A 25,344-nucleotide genomic window follows, 5' to 3' on the forward strand; every position below is an offset into this window, starting at 1 on the left:
ATTAACATGACCCGATCCTATGAGCCATTTTTGAGATAGAAAGACTTAATCTCAGAAAACGCGGCCGACAGGTGCGTGCGTGCGTGAGTGTAAGTGCCTACGCACATATGCGTGCGTATATTCGTGTCTGTCTTAGGAAGGGAGTTTTCTACATACTTGGTGGAGGCTTTGTCGATGCTTGTGCGCGTCCGCTTGTGCACAAAAAGAAGAGGGTTTGTGGACGCTAATAACAAAAAGAAAAAATTTAAGAAAGTAAAAAGAAAGCAAAAAATTATGAAAACTTGAAAAACAAAAAATAGAGAAAAGTAAAGCAAAGAGAGAAAAAACAAAGAACAAAAGGGCCACCATATTGTGTCTGCCATTTTGAATTTTGTACATTTTGTTTTGCATTTATAACATTAGCAACGCCATAAGCGCATAAGTATACAAGTTTGTGTACATTTTTTTATTTGCAAATTTGACCTGGCATCTTGGATCCGCCATTTTGAATTTCTTTACTTCCCGAAGCTTGTATTCAAGTATATAAATGTAGCTTCAATTAGGGACGGACTGCAGTGTATTGTAATACATTTTTAACTTGCTATCGTTTATTAATGGTTCTCTTAACACTTCGGCAGACCAGCGCGATTTTGCAACGCACGACATGCGATATCCAATAACAGCTCTGCTTTTTCGAAAAAACAGCTCTCATTGAATATCGCGTGTCGCGCGACGCAAAATCGCGCTAGTCTGCCGAAGCTCTTGTACTGTCTCAGACTTTGGCTGCTATATTGAATTTTTGTGAATGGTTTACTATTTGTTCCAGTACTCATGTAGTAATACATTTTAAGAATGAAAAGAAATTTTCTAAGCAAGTATGGATAACACTTTTAAAACAATAAAATTACCCAGTAAACACATTTTATAGCGGCAATATAACATGGAAGTTACAAATAATTTAACATTGTTATTCTTGTGATATGTAGGTGTTATATGACATGAAAATAACCTGTTACGTAATATTTATTATACGCAAGTGATATAGCTGTTATACATCGTTTTGGCGTTACAGTTATTCAACAAAAATTGTATAATCGTAACATAACACGTTCGTATCAATGTTATTACGGAACGATGCATCGTAGTTGACTCAGAAATCAGACAACATTATAACATCCTGAATGATAGATTTATTTAATAATAAAAAAAATTATTATAAAGATAATGTTTTCAAAAATAACGGTTTGTCTACAATTACTGCGCACAAAAAATGCACAAACTCGAAATCCATCATGTGCTGAACAAAAACAGAATAATAAATGTATACTATTCAATTTTTTCTTAGAATTACGATCTATATAGTTAACCATTTAAATTAATCATTTGAACGCTTCAAAGATTAGTGCTAAATAGATTGCAATTTCCATCAAATTAATTATTAAGGTTATGGAAAAAGATAAATTTAACAATGAAATTAATAAGTAAATAAATTAATGCTATTTATTTTTAATATGTTTTGCAAAATTTAATTGCTTTTATAAAAAATAATATAGTTGCGTCAGTTTATAACATATAAGTATATGTAGACAATAACAAGTACCCATATCGATGAGTCAAATTGGCGTAGCAAGTAGAGTACAAGGTTCGTTATCCTAAGGTTCCGGGTTCAAACCTAGCAGCGGCAAATAAGAATAAAATAAAAAATTACATAATTTAAATTTAATTAATTAATAAAAATTTATTCTAAATGTAGTATGTACTGTTGATAAAAATAATTTTAAAAAAATGAAATTTTTATTTTATTTTATTTTTCTTTGTAACTGTTGTGTAACGGTTAGATAACATATAATTATAACATGTTATATTGCTGAGTCGGAAATTGTAACTTACATGTAAGTTACGTGTAATTTCAGAGTAACGTAACCTGTTATATTCGGTTACATTGCTGTTACACTGCTGCTATATTACTGTGTTCACTGGGTAGTTTTCTTGTTTTTTACAACTTTCGCGGCCGTCTTGAATTGCCCTAACTGAATTTTTAAAAACGCCACTCGGCATTTAAAACTTTACATTTTTTGCTAATTTTGCCATTTTGAACAAGTTGTTTTATGTACTCAAATTTTGGGAAGCTTGGGGTGTTTGTTTGAGAAAAATGCTCTATATATATATATATATATATATATATATATATATATATATATATATTGTTTGAAAAGAAATGCTCCATATATATTTTTTTACCTTTTTATTGTAAAGCGCAGTTAGCACGGGATTGTAGATATTTGAGTACAACGATAAAGTTTGAGATAGGCACGGAAATATTTACAACTACTGGTCACAGCCTGTTAAGTCCCGGCTACACGAGTATTCTAACTTGGCAGGCACTTGGCAGTAGTGATATTCTGCCGAAATTTACATCAGACGAGAAAGTAAACATTCAAGAGGTAAGTAGTACACTATGTAACAAGTGCGGAAAGTCAGCTATTGCTCACAAGTACGGGGAGTCAATGCACGAATCGAAGGCAAGCCTTCCGCAAATAAAAAGTTTTGTAATAAAAAATTTTATATTTAGTAATATTTATCTTTGTTGTATATTCTAATATTTTTTTTATTTTTGTGGCAAAGATTCTCTGTAGTCTCACAATTTGGATGACCTTTGGTGGTGTAAATTTGCTGTCACTTTTGAGTATTTCTTTTACACAATCTTGCTATGATCGCAATCTAATGTTTTTGAGTGACACAAATTGACATGGATCAACTAAAGTTTACGAAAACAACGAAACATCGGTAGTTCTGCGAAAATTTGTTTATGTTCGTATGTGTGTCGCGCGCATATGAATATAATAATAAGGGCAAGTGTGTAGAAAAGTATTTTTTCATGGTCCATGCTATCTTTTGGAAGGACAATAAAAACAAGTGCAGAAGTCGGCTAATGAATTAATGAATTATTTGTGTAAGAAAATTATTTCGTGGGAAATTGGCGAATTTTTTAACGAAAAAGGATGCGTAAAGGGCGACTTTTGATTCACATGTAGTAAGAGGTGCGTTCCATTTAACACTCACAATGCTCTTGAACGTCATTTGTTCTTGTTTAATATTTAACAAACAAGAATAAAATAATGTCGCGATTGTTGTGACTATGAGGGGGGGGGGAGTACTAATCTGCTTTTCAAACTTGATTGGGGTCGATAATGTAGTCATTTGTGCGTATTATTAGATTTCATATGTATTCTTTTATAAATTTAGATGCCTTTTTCCAGAATTAAAGTATACATATTAAAGTACACATCAGTCTGTGAATATGACTTTATATTGAGAACGAAAAATTGTTTGTATATACTTTACTTTAATTTTGGAAAACAATTTACAATTCTATGAAATTAATAAAAAGATAGGGTAATTATTTATAATTGGTACTTTTCCGAATTTTGATAGTTTTTCATAACTTTCTTAGTAAACAGCTTTGTTGTGACTTTGACAACGATAATCAATTGGGGGAGCCCAAAAAATATGTAACCTACTAATTTTTTTGGCCATTTTTTCGAAATAATTTTGTAATTATTTATATTAGCAATTCCTCACCGATTTTGATGACCTTCAAATATGTTGTCAAGGCCATCATTCTAAACAACTTTTTCCTATACATATTACCGCCGCTTGGTCTTAGTTTTTGAGTTATACACAAAAAATTATTAACACAAAAGTTTAATAAATACCATATATATATTATGGTCAAACCCCGTTGCGCGGGCGTTCCTAGGATTGACTGGTTATCCCGTTTAGCGTGGAAAGTCGCAAACCCATGTGGTGCAGTGAATGCTTTGCGCAAAGCATTCACTGCACCACATGGGTTTGCGAATTTCCACGCTGTACGTTTCCAATGTTTTTACATTAACCAAATAGCGACTTTAAAATGTTTGGGTTAGGTTAGGAAAAATTACGGGGAGGGGGTGCAGGGGAAGGGGCGGAGCCCCTCCCCCGTCCATGCGTTCTTTGCTGTACCAGACTGAGGTAGAAGTCGCTACAATTGTTTGTTTCCACATTGTTCTGCCGGTAGGACTGCTTTAAACAGAAGCGCCTATTTTTTTTCGAAGAAGAGCGAAGGATAGTACGCGACGTACAAAATCATAACATTGTCTATGACTGAAGGCTCTCCTTGTCCCCCCTCCCGTATGTGTGTCGTCATACAAATACGTCGAACATACGAAAATTATTTTTAAAAAATGGCCAAAAAAATTAGTAGGTTACATATTTTTCGGGCTCCCCCGATTGATTATCGTTGTCGGAGTCACAACAAAGCTGTTTACCAAGAAAGTTATGAAAAAATATCAAAATTCGGAAAAGTACCAATTGTAAATAATTACCAAAGATAGTCTTATTTAAAAATAATAGGGTTTAATCGGCTGCAAAATAGACTGACTCCGGCACACAGTGTTCAGAAATCGAATATTTTGGGACAAATTACTCTAGAGCCATCAAATTTCAACCAATCTTAATAAATTTTTTTTTTAAATAAAGCTATTTGAATTTCTAAGAGATCCCTTGAGAGACCGATTTTTTAATTTTTTGCCAATTAAAACGTGCAAGCCTAAAACTCGAAAACCTAATAACTTAATAATTTCTTAATAATCTTACATCCATAATATAAAAACTTTTATGCCGATATCTTGTATATAACAGTAAATGTATCTGTGAACTTTAATAATAAACTATCACTAATGTAATTAAAGATATTCCGTTGCTGATTCTCAGTTAATATTAATAAAAGCAAGGGTGTAATAAAACGCCTAAGATTAGCTTGTAAGATTCGTTTATAAAACACCCAAGATGCGCCACGGGGAGGCACTTAGTACTATTTTACATCCCCTCCCCCGTACTAAGAGCCTCCTTGTGACGCATCTTGGGTGTTTTATAAACAGCTAATCTCAGGCGTTTTATTATACCCTTGCTTTTATTAATATTAACTGAAAATCAGCAACAGAATATTTTTAATTACATTGTTGGTAGTTTATTATTAAAATTCACAGATGTACATTTACTGTTATATACAAGATATCGGCATAAAAGTTTTGATATTATGGATTATTAAGAGATTATTAAGTTATTAGGTTTTCGAGTTTAGGCTTGCACGTTTTAATTGGCAAAGAAATTAAAAAATTGGGCTCGAGGGATCTCTTAGGAATTCAAATAGCTTTATTAAAAAAAAATTAAGATTGGTTGAAAATTGATGGCTCTAGAGTAATTTGTCCCGAAATATTCGATTTCTGAACTGTGCGGCATTCCATTAAATGAAATGCACCCAAAAAGATAATTTTGTTGTACTATATTTATTTACGTTAATTTTTTATTCTCGCTCTTCAGTTTAAAAAATTTAATTATGATTTTATTATATAAAGAAATAATTATACTGAGTGAGTTAAAAAGACGTATCTCTGAATATCTCAGAAAGTTTATGTTTTAAAGAAAAATGTTTACAAAAGTTGTACAGCACAAAAAGAACCACCTAATGATAACATAGGATTACAAATTTTTTTTTATTTACAAGAACCAAAAGTCCTCCATATAGCTCTTGGAGTGCTGAACTGGAATCTGTTGCCCGTTTTGCTTCAACGTCAGATTTTTTGTAAATCACGAAAAAAATACGTGATTTATACATTAATTCATTAATGCCCACGCCTAGATCAACGGGAGGACCAGAAAAATAACTATTGGAAGCTTTACTTTAGGTCAAAAGACCATTTTAGGCATGAAAAAAATGTATCCGATTGTACGGGAAAAATTACATTAATCAATAATTACCTTTCCGATCCCTTCGCTGATTTAGCCATGGGCAGTAACAAATACAGACAAAGATAAACTGTTTATAACATTACTACAGCAAAATAAAAAACATTTTTGGCAACATAATACATGATTTCTATGTAATTTTTACCGTATAATTATATGGCGCCATCAGTTTTTCTCAAAAAGTTAATTTTTGTTATTTGTTTAAACTAATTTTGTTATAAACAAATTAAAAAATTGTCAAGCTTAAAATGCTTTTTTTACCTAAAGTGAAGGTTCAAATAATTATTTTTTTAATTCTGCCGTTGGTTTAACCATGGGCATTAATAGATTAATGTATAAATCATATATTTCCGTGATTTACAAACAAATTTGACTTGTGTTGAATCAAAACAGGCAATAGATTTCAGTTTAGCACCCCGAGATCTATATAGAGGACTTTGTTTGATTCTTGTAAATAAAAAAAAATTTTGTGGTCCTGTAATCTTGATTTTTACCTTAATGTTTACCTTAAAAAGTGACATCTGATGATCTTGACTTGATTTTAAAGTAAATTTTTTAGGACATGTAGGCAGTGAAGGCAAGATCGGACTGTGATCTGGCCCTACTTGGCCGCGATTTGATGTGTTGTACTTTTCGGTGCAACAAATATATTTTCGGGATTGTTTCTGCCCAAGGAATTGGAATTCGCGAAAGGAGTGCTGGTGAAGGCTAGATCCACGAATTATTGAGACATTTATCTTTATTAAAAAAAATGTTTATTTCTATTTGCGTACATACAGTTTAACTTTTTACACACGCGATCGTCAAAAATATCGCGTCGTGTTTCACGCGTAGCGATAGGATACGGCGCACGGCACTATACTGCGCTACTCGGTTGCTTGTTTAAGATGCGTTTTAAGAGTTTGCTAAGTTCCGGCTCTGAAACACCTTTACGTGTTATTCTATCTCCGGCCCGTACTTAATATTTACGCTTGTGACAGCGTGAATGATTACTAACTGAACCGCTGCCTGATGGACAGCCACTTAAATAATATTGCGAAGTATGTATATTAGAAAGGCAATGGGCCCTTGATATGACCATATGGTCATAGTCGCGCGCTTCCGGCGCGCGAGAAATATTTGCGAGCTTAGCAACAATCACCAAATTGCAAACTTGCATTTTCGCTGGAAATGTAACATGATTATTGCTAAGTTGAGATTGATAGAATTCCGGGTGATACCTGGTGCGTTAACCGATGCGATGGCCGGCCGGCAGCGCATGAGGCACGTGTCACTTGATACTTCGCGATAACGTGAAACCTTCCTTGAAGAGTTTAATATACTATTCTAATTTTATTATATTTTTCTTCAATATTATAATATAATATACGAGTTAGTGTGACTCTGTCTCATTTGTGAGTGAGACAGGTGTGAACTCCAAGGTAAGAGCTAAGGTCATTACCAAGTAGTTCTTTTTGTGCCCTACAACTTTTGTAATAAACGTTTTTCTCTAAAACAAATAATTCTGAGATATTCAGGAGTAATTAAAAATCTTTTTGACTCACCCTGTAAATAATAATTTCTTTAATAGTTTAAACTTTTAAACAGAAAATAAAATGTTTAAAAGGTAAGAGATTTGCAAAAATCTTAATTAATATAAATATTTTTTAATTTTTTAAATTTATTTTTTAAAACATTTTTCAAAATTGTTGCTACATAACTCACTTGGTTTTGATCTTAATTCTAGAATAATAAATTTATTTTTTTACTTTAAACGGTACATTGGATTATAAATGTATCTCGTTCTTTTCCAAGCGTTCTGCATTGAACAGATAGACTGAAATCAATGTTGTACTATACTAATTGTAAGTGATATATATAAACTTCAAGAACACTTTTGATAAATTCAATCTAAGTGATATTTTTTTATAACGAAAAAATCACAAATCCAAGATAAAACTTGATTAAACTCAATCTAAATAATATACATTCCCGAAATGGTATAACTTTGATTATTAAAGTGACAATTATTTTAAATAAAAAGTTATTGTATTTATACACACAAATTAATTTTTCTACAAAATAATGATGTGTAAATATTTTACGCCAATTAAGAATAAACACTACAAAATGAGAGTATTAAGTTTTTTCTCTACAAAAATAATGATGTGAAGAAATATGCGCCAATCTATAAAAATAGATTTTTATTTTTTGGCTGGCATTCATAGTTTGATTTTTCATTAAGCTTGTATCAGACTAGAGATTTATATTGGGATTGAATTGAAATGTAACCAATTAGGAACAAAACTAATATTCTTTAACTTTGCTTTGAATGGTCAAATTCCAATTCAATCTCAATCTCAATCTTTAGTCTGATATGGCTTTAAGATTATCTTAAGTTTGTTTTTAGATACAATTTTGTTAACTACAAAGGTTATTTAATTATAAATTTAAGAAAATTTTGAACACAAGATTAAATTATAAATATCAGCATTTTGTATTAAATTATTGACTGCTGTGCGCCGATATGAGGATGCTGCGCGCCTGTAAAAAACAATTGTCGGGAAGCATATTAGTAAGAAATAAAGGACATAATATTGAGCTGACAAATAAGTATTTCAGTACAAATAAATTAGAAATATTACAGATAAATACACTTCTCGCAAAAATTAAAGGAACAAAAAAATTTTCTAAATTTTTTGCCAATTTTCAACAGGCTGTATTTTAGTGAAAAATGGTCGTACAGGAAATAAAAAAACATAGCTTTTGAAGCTTGAAGACTCTAGTTTTAGAATTTTTTGGTTAAAAATTTTTCTGAGCACCGGTAGCCATGCAATTCTTGGATAAAGCACGAAGAAAAAATTTTCAAAATTTTTTACATTTTTTTTTCGCTCTACGGGCATGAAAAAAATTTTTCGAGCTAAACCAATGCATAGGTCGCATAGCCTGTTCATTCAGCTTCAATTTGCTTTTTTCGGAAGTCAGATACGACTATTTGTCTTCGAGATATCGAATTTTGAATGCAAAAGGACCCTTTTTCACTCAACTGCCGATATCTCTGAAACTACTGGTCGGCTAGCGAGCTGACGAGCGGTTTTGTTTTCTGCAGAAAATTTCCTACAAAAATCTGTCATGGTTGATTGAAAAAAAAAATTTTGTCCCACCTGAAACGGTAACGTGAAAAAAGAGCAAAAAATGCCATTTTCCCCTTTTTTGGTAAATCGACTGTGTCTTCGACAATATTGGGGCAAAAGCTTAGGTTAGAAGAAAATTTTACAGTCTAATGTACCCCAAAGACCCCCCTAAATTTTTAGATCGATCGGTTCAGCGGTTTCCCTGGACCGATTGATTGAAATTTTGAAAAAATTAAGGGAACAAGACTTTGTTCCTTAAATTTGACCTAATCTTTTTAAAATTCAATAATTTCATTTTTTTTTACTTTTTACTCAATTTTGAGTTTTTTGAAGATTGAGTAACAAAAAAAATCTAAAAAAATTTTTTCAAAAATTTCGAAAATTTCCAAAAATTTTTTTGAAAATTTAAAAAAAAATTTGAAAAAAAATTTCTTTTTTTTCGTTTTTAAGAAATTCAAACTTTCTGACGAAAATTTTGATTGATGATTGATTTACCGCCGGCATTAGCGTTATCCAAAGCATACCACGTGGAGGTTGCACGGTCGGATTTACGCTTCTTTTGTGCTTACGCACGTGTGTTAATGATTCTTCGAAAAAAATGAGACCCCGTGGTTCGTCAGCTCCACAGTATTTTGCGACTCCAAACTCATTTTCTAAAGTGTGTGTGCGTGCGTGCGTGCGTGCGTGCGTGCGTGCGTGCGTGCGTGCGTGCGTGCGTGCGTGCGTGCGTGCGTGCGTGCGTGCGTGCGTGCGTGCGTGCGTGCGTGCGTGCGTGCGTGCGTGCGTGCGTGCGTGCGTGCGTGCGTGCGTGCGTGCGTGCGTGCGTGCGTGCGTGCGTGCGTGCGTGCGTGCGTGCGTGCGTGCGTGCGTGCGTGCGTGCGTGCGTGCGTGCGTGCGTGCGTGCGTGCGTGCGTGCGTGCGTGCGTGCGTGCGTGCGTGCGTGCGTGCGTGCGTGCGTGCGTGCGTGCGTGCGTGCGTGCGTGCGTGCGTGCGTGCGTGCGTGCGTGCGTGCGTGCGTGCGTGCGTGCGTGCGTGCGTGCGTGCGTGCGTGCGTGCGTGCGTGCGTGCGTGCGTGCGTGCGTGCGTGCGTGCGTGCGTGCGTGCGTGCGTGCGTGCGTGTGTAAAGTGTATGTGTCTCGTGTTCAGTATCGAGTGTTCCCGCCTCTACTCCTAATCACAGCTTGCAATCTTTGTCGCATATTCGAAATGCAATTTCGGATCATCTGTTGAGGGATCTGACGCCAAATTCTTATCAAAGCGTTCTCTAATGCTGCCAAATTATTCAGATTCGGATAATTTTGACACACGTGCGTAAGCACAAAAGAAGCGTAAATCCGACCGTGCAACTTCCACGTGGTATGCTTTGGATAACGCTAATGCCGGCGGTAAATCAATCATCAATCAAAATTTTCGTCAGAAAGTTTGAATTTCTTAAAAACGAAAAAAAAGAAATTTTTTTTCAAATTTTTTTTTAAATTTTCAAAAAAATTTTTGGAAATTTTCGAAATTTTTGAAAAAATTTTTTTAGATTTTTTTTGTTACTCAATCTTCAAAAAACTCAAAATTGAGTAAAAAGTAAAAAAAAATGAAATTATTGAATTTTAAAAAGATTAGGTCAAATTTAAGGAACAAAGTCTTGTTCCCTTAATTTTTTCAAAATTTCAATCAATTGGTCCAGGGAAACCGCTAAACCGATCGATCTAAAAATTTAGGGGGGTCTTTGGGGTACATTAGACTGTAAAATTTTCTTCTAACCTAAGCTTTTGCCCCAATATTGTCGAAGACACAGTCGATTTACCAAAAAAGGGGAAAATGGCATTTTTTGCTCTTTTTTCACGTTACCGTTTCAGGTGAAACAAAATTTTTTTTTTCAATCAACCATGACAGATTTTTGTAGGAAATTTTCTGCAGAAAACGAAACCGCTCGTCAGCTCGCTAGGCGACCAGTAGTTTCAGAGATATCGGCAGTTGAGTGAAAAAGGGTCCTTTTGCATTCAAAATTCGATATCTCGAAGACAAATAGTCGTATCTGACTTTCGAAAAAAGCAAATTGAAGCTGAATGAACAGGCTATGCGACCTATGCATTGGTTTAGCTCGAAAAATTTTTTTCATGCCCGTAGAGCGAAAAAAAAATGTAAAAAATTTTGAAAATTTTTTCTTCGTGCTTTATCCAAGAATTGCATGGCTACCGGTGCTCAAAAAAATTTTTAACCAAAAAATTCTAAAACTAGAGTCTTCAAGCTTCAAAAGCTATGTTTTTTTATTTCCTGTACGACCATTTTTCACTAAAATACAGCCTGTTGAAAATTGGCAAAAAATTTAGAAAATTTTTTTGTTCCTTTAATTTTTGCGAGAAGTGTATTTTAATACAAATAAGAGATTTCTGTTTGGTCTCCAACTGTCCCACGTTGCGTATGTCACTTACAGCGAATCAGTATCATGCCTGTCGAAACTTGGACCTTTCTTAAAATGTAACACTTATTGTTTCAATTAAAAGACACATCAGTCATTGTTATAGACATAACTACTTCACGAAACTGTCATAACAACATAATCTCACACTGCACGTCACTTCGCGCAAACCCCTGGCAACTCACATAATCCATATACATGATGCAAACGCCGTAGTGACGATGCAAATGGCTGCGTTCCGTTTTATTACGCAGGTGATTATTAACGTTAGACATTATGCGTGAAACGGAACGTTGCCCAAGAAGCATGCGAATGTGACCGCTGCTCATGCCACTATATTTTGTCGGTATGACAGATTCCTAAATAACCTGAATGCGCGTTCATCAAGTCATAGCACACAAGCGCCTCTTGTATTAAAAGTGTGAAAGTGACATGTTCTGAAGTCAACGACGTATCTTACATGAAAATTTTGACATTTGGATTTTGTGTCGTGATGCTCCTCTCATAGAATACGTAGAGGAAAAATAAAAACAGTTTTTTTTTTATATAAATCGACCCCAAGCTTTCGGTTGAGCCTAGTTAGAACTCGATCGGTTTAGCCGTTTCTGAGATCCGGGTGCAAGTCGCGTACTCGCGTAAAAGAGCACGGTCGAGCTCGCGCTGCGCTTTTACTTAGCGTGACACAACTGTGTTTCTTCATGAATCTCTTCATTTTTTTGATGACGAAGACGATGCGACAATAATTGACAATAATATTAACATTAAATAGGTTAAAAATTAATTTAAATAAAATAATGTTTGAAGAAATTATAAAATGAGTTTTTTTAATTTACTATATTTTTGTTAATTTTTAACAAATTAAAAAAGTTTTGGAAAAGTGAAAGATTGACCTAGAGCTGGGATAAAATGTATTTTTGTTTAAAAAGTATAATTATTTTAACAAATAAAGGTTGAAAAAAATAATAGCTTATAAAAGAAGAAAATAGATACAATTAACCTTTATTTACTCCATCTCCAAATAATTTTATAAACATCCTTGTCGGTATGACAAACTCTAACGGTTTTAAATACGCTTAATTTATTGATTATTTTAATTCTAAAAAATTACTGAATGTTTTCTGAATTTATTAAAATAAAGTAGCACAGTTATTTTTAAGAAATTTTATTTGTAAGTTAATAAAAAGAATTTTTGTAAGGTAAATTTCAAAAATTTGTTTATTTTTACGAAAATGTATTTTTTTAATTAAAAAAAGTTTTTTGTGGTTATACTCTAGAAATGTTACATTTTAAGGTAAAAATTAGCAACACAGTATGTTTATGTATGTAAGTATGTATGTGTTTACAGCAATACAATATATTTACAATATACAATGTATTTCCTTTTTTTATCGATTTCTTTTATTTTTCTTTTCCGAAGCCCGCACTTTTTCTCTTCCTTTCTGCACTTTTTCTGCTTATTCGCTATTTCTTCTAGGCCTCTTAATCTTTTTCACTGCTTTTTCCTCCAGCCTCAGTTTTTTTCCGTGTTTTCTTTTTCCCTTCTCTTTTTTCCTCCTCTTTCTTCCACTTCTCCCGTTTTCTCCTTTCCTTATTCTCCTTCTCTGTTTTCTTCTCTTCTACTTCTTTCTTTCTTTTTCATCTTTTCCTTTATCCTCTTTCCTTTGCACCTCCTTGTTTACCTCTTCTTTTTTGTTCTTTGTGTTTCTTCCTCCGTCTTTCTTTTCTCTTACTTCTCTTTTTTCGGCACTTCTAATTCCTTTTTCTCTACCTCCGTATTCTTCCTTTCTCCTTTTTCCGTCTCTATCTTTTCTTCTCCCGCTTTCTCTTTTTCTTACTTTTTCTCTGTTTTCTTCTCTTCTTTTTCTCTTTTTTGTTCCACGCTTCTTTTTTATCATCCTTATTCTTCCTTTGTATTTTCTTGTTTACTTTTTTCTCCTCTGCCTTTTTACCATTCCATTCTCACTTAACTGCTTTATTCTTTTCACATACCAGCACATTTCTCTCACGCCTGTCATCCACTCAGTCATCGGAAACGGAAGTCCCACAGTGTGTTTAAAAATGACATTTATTTTGATGTATAAAGTCGGTAATTTTTGGAAAACAGAAAACGGTCAAATTTTAATTCAATATCAATCTCAATCTTTAGTCTGATCTGGCTTTAAGATTGTCTTAAGGTTCGTCTTTAGATACAATTTCGTTAACTACAAAGGTTATTTAATTATAAATTTAAGAAAATCTTAAATACAAGATCAAACTGTAAATATCAACTTTTCGTATTAAATTATTGGCTGCTGTGCGCCCATGCAAGACTGCTGCGCGCCTGTAAAAAAACAATTGTCAGGAAGCATATTAGCAAGAAATAAAGTACATAATATTGAACTGGTAAATAAGTATTTCAATACAAATAAATTACAAATATTACAAATAAATATTTTACTACAAAAACTTGGCGCCGCTAAACCGAATAATTTGTTTTAATACAAAATCGTTTTTTTACAAATTAATTTATATATTAAAATAATTCAGTTTAGCGGCGCCATTTCTGTACCGTTATCAAATTTACATTGCTTAAATTGTCTACGTGAAAAAAAAATTGTATAAACATAATATTAATAATCCTAATACATAATTTTGAAATTTACACAACCCTGATCTTAATAATAATATAACTTTATTTCATTAGTTAGGACCTAATCGCATTTACGTTTGCAGTCAATTTGTACTGATTTTCACAAGTACTTCTACTCTTCTTATTTTGTAATTTTCACTCAGAACTGCCAATTCTGGCGCCCGAGTATGCATCGTATGCCACACATATTGTGTCCATGGCGCTGAAGCGGTCCTACATTGCACAGACGATCCTACATGGCAGTCTTACTTCCAGGACTTGCGAAGTGTTACGTGTGAAATGCACGTAATGTTGAAGAAGTGATCGTAATTTGTATTTCAACGTATTTTATTCAATGTTTTACAGCAACAGACTTTAGACTAACTGTTAGTTGCTTGAGACAGAGACTGACTCTAATCAAGACTCTTTATATTGAAATCGGAACAAGTAAAGCATCGTCCAATTATTGGAAGTGTTCTCACAGCGGAAATATTTATTGGTTGATTTCTTAGAAAAGGAAAGAATTTGACAATTGATATGTCGTAAAGAATAGTTTGGATGGAATGCAGGGATGTTTACAGGACGAGGTAACAGAGAAATGTTATGTTTAAAAAGGCCGTAGATAAAAAAAGGTGGTTATCAACGAGTAAGAATCTAGGGTGATGTATTGTGATAATTTTATGACATAGTGTTAGTACGTGATGATTAGTCGCAAATATTTTAAAAGAAAATTTTATTGTATCTTGCACGTAACAGAAGACGTAAGAAAAATTTTCAGATCTTTTTCTTGAGTTTACAGAATTGTATATCCTTTTCCAAAATTAAAGTCTAAACAATAAAAAACGGGTAATTACAATTTCATTTGAAAAACGAAAAAAATTAGAACATACTTTTGTTATCGATTTTTGCAGTTCTGTTAAAATTTTCAAAATCATGCGCGCGTGTGGATGTGTGCGTGTGCTCGAGTGTATATTTCAAACCGATTCAAACTCAGCTCGCTAGCCAAACACCCGCTTTCATTTTACCTTTTGTTTCCACAAGTAGTCAGAAAGCTACGAAATGAGAGGGATATTCGTGAAAATCGACCAAAAAATGTAAACTGGCTACAAGTCTAATTAGGTCGATATTATCCTATGATCCAATAATGCTTTTCACCGAACGTACACATCACCTATTATGCTACTCTGCAACTAAACTAGTGCTCTGTTTTTATCCTCGGACTGCACTCGCACGATTCCGTACTCACATACATATGAAATGTTCAGATACATTATTTTTTTATACCAAAAGCTTCTAGATTATTTCTGAAAGCACATTATTATTCTTTTCTGTAATGACAAGAGTGCATAACAGTTATTTTGTACGTGTAAAGGCGTACTTTAAAACTTGGTGCTGCAGATTAAAGTCACGAGACGACTGCACAAAAGTATAATTTTCTAATTTTTTGTTTTTCACATAAAATTGTAATTACCCACTCTTTGTTATTATCTATATTTTAATTCTGGAAAAGAATTTACAATTCTATGAAATCAATTAAGAGCAAAGCGTATCCGAAACTAATTAGCGTTTAATTGGTAAAACAGACGACTCTAACATGCTCTTAACACGCAAAACAGTGTTAAAAAAATTTACTTTGGTAATAAATTGTCAATTTTATTAACCACTTCGTCGGCAGGCGAAATTTCACTGTTCGTGCCCCTGTGGGCAAGAAAAAAAAGTAATTTGTATCTAAAAGCTTTTGGGGTCGCAAAGATATTTTGTATCTAAAAGCTTTTGGGGTCGCTGATTACGAATCAGACATCAGAATTTTTAAATTCAAAATGGCGGATCTAATATGGCGGACCGAAAATATTTTAATTTAATTTATTTGGATAAAATTTATAATACAGGAGTTTTTGAATTGCTAAATTTGGGTTCATTTTGGGTCCACATTTTGAATTTTGGAATTTTGATTTTGGATTCGTATTCAGCAACCCAAAAAACCCCTAGATACCAGCTTTCATAAGAATTGGAACATTTTGGTTATTTTGGGTCCGCCATTTTGAATTTTGGAGTTTTGATTTTGGATTCGTACTCAGCGACCCAAAAAACCTTTAGATACTAGCTTTCATAATAATTGGAAAATTTTGATTATTTTGGGTTCGCCATTTTGAATTTTGGAGTTTGGACCTTGGATTCATATTCAGCGACACAAAAAAATCTTTGGATATTAATTTTAATGCAAATCGATCCAGTCAATTAAAAAATAAACGATGTGCGCCATATGGCATGAATGCCCCCTGGGGAACACATATTTTCCACGCCATATTAGTCCAGGCAATAGGTAGTTTTATCTTGCAAAAGGTTAAGGAAACTTTATACTTGGCATAGTTCTTAGGTTTAGCATATTAATACTCTGAGTTTTTGACCTTGAAACGTTGCCGCTCGCGCCGCCATATTAAAAAAATGAAGTAAAAAATCACTTTCACGAATATTTCGTCTCCGGTGTGAGATACGTAAAAAATAATTATTATAAAAAATGTAAAGCATAAAATTTTCCACATTTTATGTTATAACATTTTTTTTTCTCAGATCAATAGTTTACGAGATATAATGCGATAAAGTGGAGTATTTTTTCCAATTTGTCAGAATATTTCACATTTTTCTGGAAACTATCTCGGATAAATTAACCACTTTTTTATGATTTTTTTTAGTGAAACTAAGCAATGAATCTTTTTGCGATTTTTATCAGTTATTGTTCATGTCTTTAGGTACTTAAAACAATTTTTATTACAAAATTTCATTCATTTAATTATAAGTTGTAAGCAAAAATGCACAACTGCCTTGAAAAATTCCTTCCACACTACGTGCGTGATAACATCTAGTAGAATCGACTGAAAAGAAAAAACGCAAAGTTTTTTGTAAAGTTTATGAGTATAGTTTCTAAGTGAACCTAAGAAAGCCATACATTTATTATAAAAAATTTATAAAATGACGCTTTGAAAAAAAAAATCGGTTTTTTGAAAAATCTTTGACTTTTTTTAAATAACTTTTTTACATAACTTTTAATTTATATTTTAGGTTCACACAGAACATAATTTAATAACCTTTAATTAAAAAAAAATGGATTCGTCGATTAGTTTTTTTTTAAATTATGCACGCAGTTTTGAAGAAAGTTATTTTGATAAAAATGTGTTTAAAATTTCCGATCAAAGAAAAAGATTGATAAAAGTTTGCTAATGATTGTATATCCGTACTTTTCGATTAATCTGTTATCCCTGCTCTGTATAAAATGTCCTCTGTGTCCTCATACAATTCTTCTCCGACAGCCGTTGTTTGTTGTAAGTACGCGTTTTCTGCACAACAGAACTACTACGACGATTTTGGTTAGTCGTGTGATTTTCGTTTATTTTATCCGCAACATCTCTGCATTCTGATCCAACTATTTTCATGCATGACATGATTCTTAGAATCGACAAATAGCCTTTATTGAAAATTTCAGCAGCTATGTAGGCAGCAATTTCAATCATTTTGCGGCCGCAATAGAGGTGTTTTGCCAAGCTTCGTCTATCACCAGTCTTGTGGCTAAACAAGTGAACATTTTCGTTCGTTACCTTTTGGGATTAGTGGACCGACGAAGGTTAATTGTAAAAATATTACAATCGATTCTTTTCTTTAGTTTGTTGATAGAATTAATTTTCTGTACTATTAAAATTAAATTATATTTATTTTTATGGTTTTTTCTTTCTTTAAATTGCAATAAAAATGGCTATTTTTTGTATAATATTAAATAATGCGATATTATGTTAATATTTGTAATATTATTTAATTAAACATTTACCTTTAATAAATCTTTTATAAACATTTCTAGACAAATTTGGATGTTGATTATTTCTTTAAATGCCTTCTTCCCATTTGTTTTCTATATAACGCGATTACAAGTTACTAATAATTTTTTCTGGGGTCAAATTGATCAAGTGTGATTGTTAACCTTTGAGTAAATTTCTTTTTACCCCCTTTAAGAATTGAACAATAAAATAATCTTTTTTAGAGGATGCTTACGTCATTAAAGGAATATTCTCACGAAATTTTATGTTTCTAGCTTTAGGGGTCTAGGCTGGGCATCGATAAATAATGAGCCAGTCAATTAGGATCTATTACAGAAACAATTGCTGAGAATATTGGATTTTATTACCGAAGTAATGCATGACACTTTTCAATGAATTACTTTAGTAATCAGTAATTGTCCCCATGTTGCATTATTCATTACTTTAGTAATGGATTAAGTCAACAATGCTTTTAAATTCATCTTTCATTATTTTTTCAATGAACAATACATTATTATTAAATTATTATTGCAACTCTGATGCAAAACATATGCAAAATACACATATGTGGATTATTAATTTTTTTTTTTTTTTTTTTTTTTACAATAGGCGATTTTTGGCGATCGTTCGGTACATGTACTAAACTGTACCAGAACCAATAAGATAAAAGTTTACCTATATCTTATTGGTTCTGGTACAGTTTGGTACGCTTTGGTACATGTACTAAACGATCGCCAAAAATCACCTAATAATACTTAGTTATTTAGAAAAATTTGCAACCAAAAATAACAAAAAATAAATAACAATACAAACAATTATAAAGGGCTTGTTAATGCTAAGCAAAAATAATATGATAAACAGGTTAATGTATCGAGCCAAGACAAATTTTCTTAATACATTATAATTAATTAGATAAACATTATATAATTATAAACGCGACTAATAACACTGTGTTAAAGATTGTTGAAACGTTTTGACTATTTTTAGTCCTCTTCAGTCATAATGAATTACCAATATGTATGAACTTAAACATGAATGAAATGATGGACACGAAAATATAATTAAACGGTTAAAAATGATGACTATTGAACAATCATAAAACAGCTTATTGCGTATCAAATTGTGTCATAATAAATAAAAACGTAAACCAATCAATAATACAATTAAATGAATAATAAAATGAAAAATAATGAAATTTTTTTGTAAGTCGGTTTTCATATTAAAATACATTTATAAGATCAAAAAAGATAGAAACCGTGTTATGAATAACATAAATTGGTATGCGTATTGTAGAAAACTGCAGATCTTAAAACACAATATTAAAAAAAGCAACAACACAGTATTCGACAAAGCGCTAGAGACAAATGTTCGATAGTCAAAGGCAGAATGAGCGAGACTTATTTTCCGTTAGTCATTTTTGACAAAATGTCAAACAAACAATAATAAGAATTGTCAAGACACTCCGTGTCCTTCTGTAAATTGATGCCATTAACTTGCTTCTTAATATGAATCATTTCTGAAATTAATCTTTTTTGGTATTTTGATTCAAGATCTAATATTTTAACGTTATTCCAATCAAACACGTGGTTATTTTTTAGCATGTGTTCTGTTACCACGGAGTGTCGACGATTTTAATTAAAAATTATTCGCATGTTCTTTAATCCTGGTACTTAAATGTCTTTTTGTCTGTTCTACATATGACGCGTTACAATTTTTACAATATATTTTGTAGACAATATTATTTATTAGATTTATATCGGTTATATCTTTCTGCACCCTGATGAACATGTTCAATTTATTGAGGCATCGAAAGCCAACCATGAACAAATCTTTGTTAATAAAAGATGAGGCTGTTTCAGATATGTGTCTGATATAAGGTAATACAAAATACTTTTTCTTTATGCGTTGATTTTCAGTTTTAACCTGATTAGTTTGAGAGTCTGTGAGTTCACTTTTATTATTGAAATGTTTCTTAAGTCTGTTATTAATTTCATAAAAAAAATCCAGTTGATAACCGTTGTCCAGTAATATATTGATGCAAAATTTTAGATTTTTTTGCCAAAAAAATGGATCTGACAACATAACATCTTTATCTATTAGATATATTGATTGTTCCTATTTTGTGACAATGAGGATGATGCGAGAAAAACGACAAATATTTTCTCAAAAACGTATTTTTATGGAACCAATCAATTATGATCTTGTTGTTCTCTACTCTCAACAAAAGATCCAAAAAGACAACGGTCTTTTTCAGGTTCTAAAGTAAACTGAAGTCTCACATGGAAGCTGTTGAACATGTTGACAGTTTCGGTGGTTTTTGTCAGGGGTATAGATAATAGGATGTCATCTACATATCGATAATAAATCAGAATTTCGAATTTTAATGCTTTCAACGCTTTGTCCTTGAGGTCCTGCAACACTAGGTCAGCCATAATAGGTGACAGAGGTGAGCCCATCGGAGTTCCAAATATTTGCTTATTTTATTGTTAAACGTGAAAAAAATTGAGGAAAGAATGAAATTAATAGCATGTATAAGATTGTCTAACGGAATGAAGGTATTATTTTTAATAAATGTCTACCTATTTTTAATACTCTTTATCGCAAGATCTCGAGGTATATTTGTAAATAATGAAGTTGCATCCAGCGATATTAAAATATGTGTTGACGGTGTAGTTTTACCCGAGAGAGCGTCGTACAATCTGAAACTGTCCATGGCGTACCTATTGTAAATGGGTAGGCTATTTTTAATGATTTTATGTATGTAATTCGTAAGTGAGTATAAGGCAGTGTTTACCAATGATACAATAATTCCTAAAGGTGTGTTTGGTTTGTGAATTTTAGGAAGGCCATAAGCCTTAGGTAAATTGGAGTCGCTTGAATGAAGCGACCAATAGATTTCTTTCTGAACAAACCCTTTACGTAACCACTCCCTTAACATATTGTTTAAATTTCTTTCCAACATGCAACTCGGATCTTTTTTAACCGTGTAAGTGTTTTCATCTTGCAGAATTTCTTCCATCCTTGTAATATATTTCTGTTTATTCAAAGCGACAGTGACGTTACCTTTGTCCGCTCTAGTAAAAATAACATTAGGATTCTCCTTGCAAAATTCAAAGGTTGTTTTACGTAATTTTAGCAGCTCTTTATTAATATTGTTGACTATATGATCCTTTGTTAGAAAACTGTATAGTTGTGGAATGACCGCACTTCTCATTTTGGTTATTGCTTCTAGGTCCATATATTTGTTAAAATATTCTATATCCTTTATGACCTCGTGGACGGTACTTTTTTTATTGAATCGAGGAGGAAGGCAAAAATTACTACTTAATTGTAGTAGATTCGAGACTGTTTCCGAGATGTGGCTCCTAGATAGATGCACAAACCACTTTTTGTTTGTCTCTGATATGGATAAAAAATAAATATTACATGTTTATTTAGACTTCAAACTTTCACGGCTATTGACGTTGCTTCCAATAGAAAGGGCTTCGGAATACATGCTGCGTCTTGGTACAGCGTTACGCCGACGTTTCGCAAACGTTGCAGTTTGCATCATCAGGGCTAGGAGCTCCGATACTGAGCTCTCTTGAATTGTAACTGTTTTTATGTACCCTTTGTGCCCTAGTAAGGATAGGGTTGAGGGGAGGGGACGGAGTTATTCGTCCAATAGTAGCACAGTTCATTGGCCTACCATTGGTCAACCATTGGCTAATTTTAATACAATATTGGCTTACTATTTGCCAATTAATATGTGCTGTTTGGAAATGTTTTTAATTACAAAGAGAGACTATTCTAGGGTCAATTAATCAATTTACAATTAAATTCAAGATGTTCTTGCACCTACAACTGTGCTTATTAGCATTTCTAAAATGGTGCCGTGACCATCAAGTGGTACCAAAATGCTTTCGATTAAATAACCTTGTGACATCTTCAAACTGGGCGAAAGGCATTCTTCGACAAGCATCGTTGAAGCTAGTTAAAGAGAGAATCCTAGCAACTAAAAAAGATGTATCTGAGACTTCTCGGAAATTATTTGAATTACATCTTTTTCTCTCCAATTCTTTAGACTCGGAATCGTGGCAAACACTGGATAAGATAACATACGAACAAGCCAACAGTGCCGCTGAGACAAGAACACGGAAACAAACAAGTAAGTATGATAAGATCAGTTCTCAAGTGCAAACTTCCACACATACAGTAAAGAATCTTAGCAGTCAAGCTCTATCTCCATCTGAAATTTCTGTCCTTTCTAAAGGATTTAATTTCGCAGTCACCTCTACTAGCATTTCTGGGGAAGAAATCATCAGCCAAATTGAAACGACTATTTTTTATCTCTTTCCTGAAGAAAGCAACGACATTAGAAGATGGACGGCCAATATCCTTTACAAGGCAAAACTCCCCAGCCAAAATAAGCAGAGAAGAACGCTTAGCACTTAGAAATCTGAAAAAAAAACAACTATTTTAATTTTACCAGCAGACAAAAGGAACACCACGGTGGTTATGGATAAGGAAGACTACTGCAATAAAATCAAGGCCATGCTCTCGGATCACAAAGTTTATAAAAAACTTAAACGCAACCCGACTTTTACTACAGAGAAGAAAACGATCTCTCTTCTTAGAAATGCAGATTTTCCTCCTCAATCTCTCCTCTTATAAATTTAATCTCCAAAGAATCTTCGACTCCTAGACTCTACGGCCTTCCTAAGATTTATAAAAAATTAGTGCCATTACGCCCCATTGTTAGCAGCATAGGTAGACCTACCTATAATTTAGTCCGCTATCTCAACCTCTCCAAGAACTTACTGGACCCAATAATTTTAATATTAAGAATTCAATAGATTTTGTGAACGAAATGACTAAAATTAAAACAAAAACTAATAATATCCTTGTATGTTTTTATATAGTCTCATTATTAACAAATGTTCCAGTCCAGGACACTTTGAACATTATCAGGAAATCCGACAGAATATCTACGAACCTCCTTCCATTAATAGAACACTGTTTAACGTCAACTTATTTTTAATTTCAAGGAGAATTCTTTGAATAAACTTCTGAAACAGCAATGGGCTCTCCTATCTCATCCATTATCGCAAATATCTTAATGGAACATTTTGAAAATCAAATTCTAAAAAACGCACCTCTCAAACTATCTATATAGTTCCGATATGTTGATGATACTTTTGGAGCCATAGTAGAGATACCCTTTCTTAATTTTTTGCTTTCCTAAACTCTCAGCATCTTAACATTTAGTTTACAATAAAAGTAGAATAAAACAACCAAATTCCTTTTCTAGATGTATTGATTAGAAGGAACGGAGATGGTACTTTAAGCCATCAGATCTATCGAAAACCACACACAGATCGATATCTTCACGTTATCCCTCATCATCATTCTTTGCAAAAGAATTCAGTCATTAGTTCATTGGTATATAGAGTCCTTAAAATTTCTGAACCAACCTCATTGAAGGGGACTGTCCCGATTGCGCACAAAAACGATTGAACACAGTAGTATTTCCCAATCGGAAACAGTCCCGATTGAACACAGACCCGATTGCGCATCGCCCCGATCGGACACAGTCTTAATCAGACACAATCCTAATCGGACACAATCCCTATCGGATACAAACTCTATTGGACACAACAGCGATCGGACACAGCGTTTGAATCAGACACAGAATTAATTGCATACGGACTCGATTGCGCATCGACCCGTTTGCATACGGACTCGATTGCGAACCGACCCGTTTGCACACGAACTCGATTGCACATGAACCCGATTGCGCACCGACCCATTTGCACACGAACCCGATTGTACACAGACCCGATTGCGCACCGACCCGTTTGCACACGAACTCGATTGCACACGATTCTGCATTGCAGGTAGCACATGGGTTAACGACTTGGACGGCGTTGGTGCGGGAGGGGGGCTGAAGGCTCTCCTTGCACTCCCCTCCCCTCGTGTGTGTGTGCGTGCGTGCGTGCAAAACACTGCACTACATGGGTTTGCAACTATAAAATATTTATAAGAAGGAAAAATATTTAAGATAAATATTTTGTATATATTTTTATGTCTGAGTTTGCCAGGTATAAAAAAATTATAAATATTTATGAAAATATTTAAAATAAATATTTATGCTATTATTATCAAAAATTATAAAAAATATTTCGAGTTTATATACCATAAATATTTTTCAGTACATTAAAAAGATATTTTATATATTGTTAATAATAATTTTTGTATCATTTTTAAATGGCTTATGAAAAATAATTATATAATCTTTGAAAAAAAAAATTTTTTTTTTAATTTGTAAAATATTTATAAAAATTTATGATAAATTTTCTGTTATCTCGGTTGTTTTTGCATTATTTTGCGATGTGGAATCGTATCAATCAGGTCCGTGTGCAAACGGGTCGGTGCGCAATCGGGTCCGTGTGCAAACGGGTCATGTACAATCGGTTCCGTGTGCAAACGGGTTTGTGCGCAATTGATTCTGTGTCCAATTCAAACGTTATGTGTCCGATCGCTGTTATGTCCAATAGGATCTGTGTCCAATCGAGTCTGTGTCCAATCGGGATTGTGTCCGATTGTTTATATGCGCAATTGAGCTTTACTTCTTTGAATGGGGAATTAGAACATCTTAATCAAGTTTTAACAAAAAATTGATATAGTAATAGAAACATCAGTCAAACAGTCCAAAGAACAAAAATTCCAGTCTCAACATTGGGACGCCGAATGAAGAAGAAGAAAAAGAAAGAGAACAGAACAAGATAGCTTTTCTTCCGTATCTTCAAGGTATGATAGAACGCATTAGCAAAATTTTGCGCAGACACAATAATAAAAGTAATCTTCAAACAACTACAAAGGAAGATTTTTCAGTTACTTCCTAATCCAAAGGATCAGAAACCACGCTTAGTATTATCATTTGTATACAAAATTCCTTGCTCTTGCGGAAATGTGTAGGAGAAACCGGGAGTAAGATTAGTACACATAAAAGAACATCAACGGTGTACCAAATACGCCCATTTTTCTCAATCAGTCTTAGCCGAACACTGGATGGAATACTGGACACTCGGTGCAATACGAAAAAGCTACAATGCTAACTTTTTCAAGATTACTTTGCCACATCGTGAAAGTCTAGAAATTTTGAAACATCCCGATAACCTTAATCGTGATAAAGGTTATCAGATAAGCCCGATTTGGCACACTGTCCTCCTGATTTTTTAATTGATCAATTAAAAACATTTTTGAACTGCACATATTAATTGGCAAATAGTAAACAAATATTGTATTAAGATTGGCCAATGGTAGGCCAGTAAATTGTGCTGCTATTGGACGAATAATCCGTCCTCTCTCCTCACCCCTATCCCTACCCTATACTACCAGGACATTGGGTATATAAGAACGGTTACAATCTAAGAGAGCTTAGTATCGGAGCTCTTAGCCCTGCTGCAAACTGCAACATTTGCGAAACGTCAACGCAACGCTGTACCAGGACGCGGAATAATCCGGAAGCCTTTTCTATTGGAAGCAATATCACACTTTGTTTAAAAAAACTTCCAAATTTATCCTAGGAAGTCTGATATACCCCAAGCTTCGAGACCGTCTACTTTGCATGTAACGAACTCTCGTCCTAGCGACCAC

At 33.3% G+C, this 25,344-nt stretch overlaps 1 protein-coding gene across 4 annotated transcripts in view; it reads left to right on the forward strand.

Moving 5' to 3' along the window:
• LOC105832135 (DNA topoisomerase 3-beta-1) overlaps nt 1–25,344 on the forward strand; it is a 172,750-nt gene that overhangs the window by 95,900 nt on the left and 51,506 nt on the right. For 3 of the 4 annotated variants that reach the window (XM_036291384.1, XM_036291386.1, XM_036291387.1), the window contains one exon: nt 2,241–2,423. The exons of the other annotated variant lie outside the window; for it this stretch is intronic. In XM_036291384.1, the coding sequence (XP_036147277.1) occupies nt 2,241–2,423 (183 nt within the window). The remainder of the gene's footprint in view (nt 1–2,240; nt 2,424–25,344) is intronic. 4 annotated transcript variants of the gene reach the window in all.

This window comes from Monomorium pharaonis, chromosome 8 (assembly GCF_013373865.1).
Source record: "Monomorium pharaonis isolate MP-MQ-018 chromosome 8, ASM1337386v2, whole genome shotgun sequence".
NCBI classification, from domain to species: domain Eukaryota; kingdom Metazoa; phylum Arthropoda; class Insecta; order Hymenoptera; family Formicidae; genus Monomorium; species Monomorium pharaonis.